The sequence below is a fragment of the Mandrillus leucophaeus genome, unplaced genomic scaffold (assembly GCF_000951045.1).
Source record: "Mandrillus leucophaeus isolate KB7577 unplaced genomic scaffold, Mleu.le_1.0 Scaffold104, whole genome shotgun sequence".
Lineage (NCBI taxonomy): Eukaryota > Metazoa > Chordata > Mammalia > Primates > Cercopithecidae > Mandrillus > Mandrillus leucophaeus.
In genome coordinates, this window is record NW_012098543.1 from 1,080,944 (window position 1) to 1,082,740 (window position 1,797).

General features: G+C 44.1%; 1 protein-coding gene across 1 annotated transcript in view; it reads right to left on the reverse strand.

Annotated features, from left to right (window-relative positions):
* The window catches only part of LOC105539720 (zinc finger protein 813-like), a 27,858-nt gene that overhangs the window by 22,030 nt on the left and 4,031 nt on the right, over window positions 1-1,797 (reverse strand). The window contains 1 exon segment of the mRNA XM_011980148.1: window positions 934-1,060. Within this exon segment, the coding sequence (XP_011835538.1) occupies window positions 934-1,060 (127 nt within the window).

A 1,797-nucleotide genomic window follows, 5' to 3' on the forward strand; every position in this document is an offset into this window, starting at 1 on the left:
TAAACACAAAAAGTAGGAAATGAGAAATGAAGAACCAAAAAAACCTACAAGAAATACAGATAATATGTAACAAAATCACAAAGGTAAGGTCTTCTCCATCAGTAATACTTCAGCTGTAAGTATTTAACTCTGCACTCAGAAGGCAAAGACTGGCTGAATCAACAAGAACCAACTATATGTTGTCTACAAGAGACTCACAGACTCATATTAGCCTAAAGGACACACATATGCAAAGTTTTTTGTTTGTTTGTTTTTTGTTTTTTTTGTTTTTGTTTTTGAGACGGAGTCTTGCTGTGTTGCCAGGCTGGAGTGCAGTGGTGATCTTGGCTCACTGCAACCTCTGATTCCTGGGTTTATGTGATTTTCCTGCCTCAGCCTCTGGAGTAGCTGGGATTATAGGCATGTGCCATCAAACCCTGCTAATTTTTGTATTTTTTGTAGAGACAGGGTTTCACCATGTAGGCCAAACTGGTCTCGATCTCCTGACCTTGTGATCCACCCACCTCAGCCTCCCAAAGTGCTGGGATTACAGGCGTAAGCCACCATGCCCGGCCACACATACGCAAAAATTTTAAAAATAAAAGCCAATAATTAGGTATGGGGTTGGCGCCTGTAATCCCAGTTGCTCAGGAGACTGTGGAAGATCTCTTGAGCACAGAAGATCAAGATGAATTTCAACAACACAGCAAGACCCTGTCTGGAAAAAAAACCAAACTAAAAAAGTTGCCCGACATGCTGGCATGCGCCTGTACCAGCTACCAGGGGAGGCTGAGGTGGGACAATCACATCAGCCCAGGAATTCAAGACTGCAGTGAACCATGATCCGACCACTTCACTCCGCCCTGGGTGACAGAGAGAGACACTGTATCTAAAAAAGAAGAGCAAATAAAAAGATATGCAAGGGCACATCCCCAGGAGGGAAGTTATCCTCACCCAGGGAGACCAGGTTCCTATAATTCTCCAACATCACAGCCCTGTATAGAGTCCTCTGAGCAGGGTCCAGGCATTTCCACTCCTCCTGAGAGAATTCTATGGCCACATCCCTGAATGTCAACAGACCCTGAAATGAAAACACATTTTAACCAAATGGTTATGGGCGGAATTCTTATCTTTACAGAAAATGAGAAGAAAAGAGAGGTGAAAGCATGGATTTAAATGCAGTGAATATTCTAGCAAATCTGAGTAAGGGATTTCTCACCACATTTTGTCTTCCCAGTTGTGTTTTACCAAACTTTTTTTTTTTTTTTTCCTGAGGTGGAGTCTCACTCTGTTGCCCAGGGTGGAGTGCAAAGGCACAGTCTCCACTCACTGGATCTCCACCTCCCAGGATCAAGCGATTCTCCTGCCTTAGCTTCCAGAGCAGCTGAAATTACAGGCATGTGCCACCAGAACCGGTTAATTTTGTATTTTTAGCAGAAATGGGTTTTCACCGTATTCACCAGGTTGGTCTCAAACCCCTGACCTCCTGATTCTCCTGCCTCAGCCTCTCCAAGTTCTGGAATTACATGCATGATCCACTGTGCCCAGCCCAGAAACTTTTATTGACACACCAAGTGACATTCAGTATCTAGATATGACAGAGTATGAGTGATGTCTTCAGAGATGACAACGTCCATAGTGAAAGATCAGAAACTAATATCTGGCTGGGTGCAGTGGCACATGCCTGTTATCCCAGCTACCTGGGAGGCTGACAGAGGAGAATTGCTTGATCCCGGGAGGTAGAGGTTGCAATGATCTGAAATCACACCAATCCAGCCTGGGCAACAGAGACCCCATCTCAAAAAAAAAAAAAAAAAA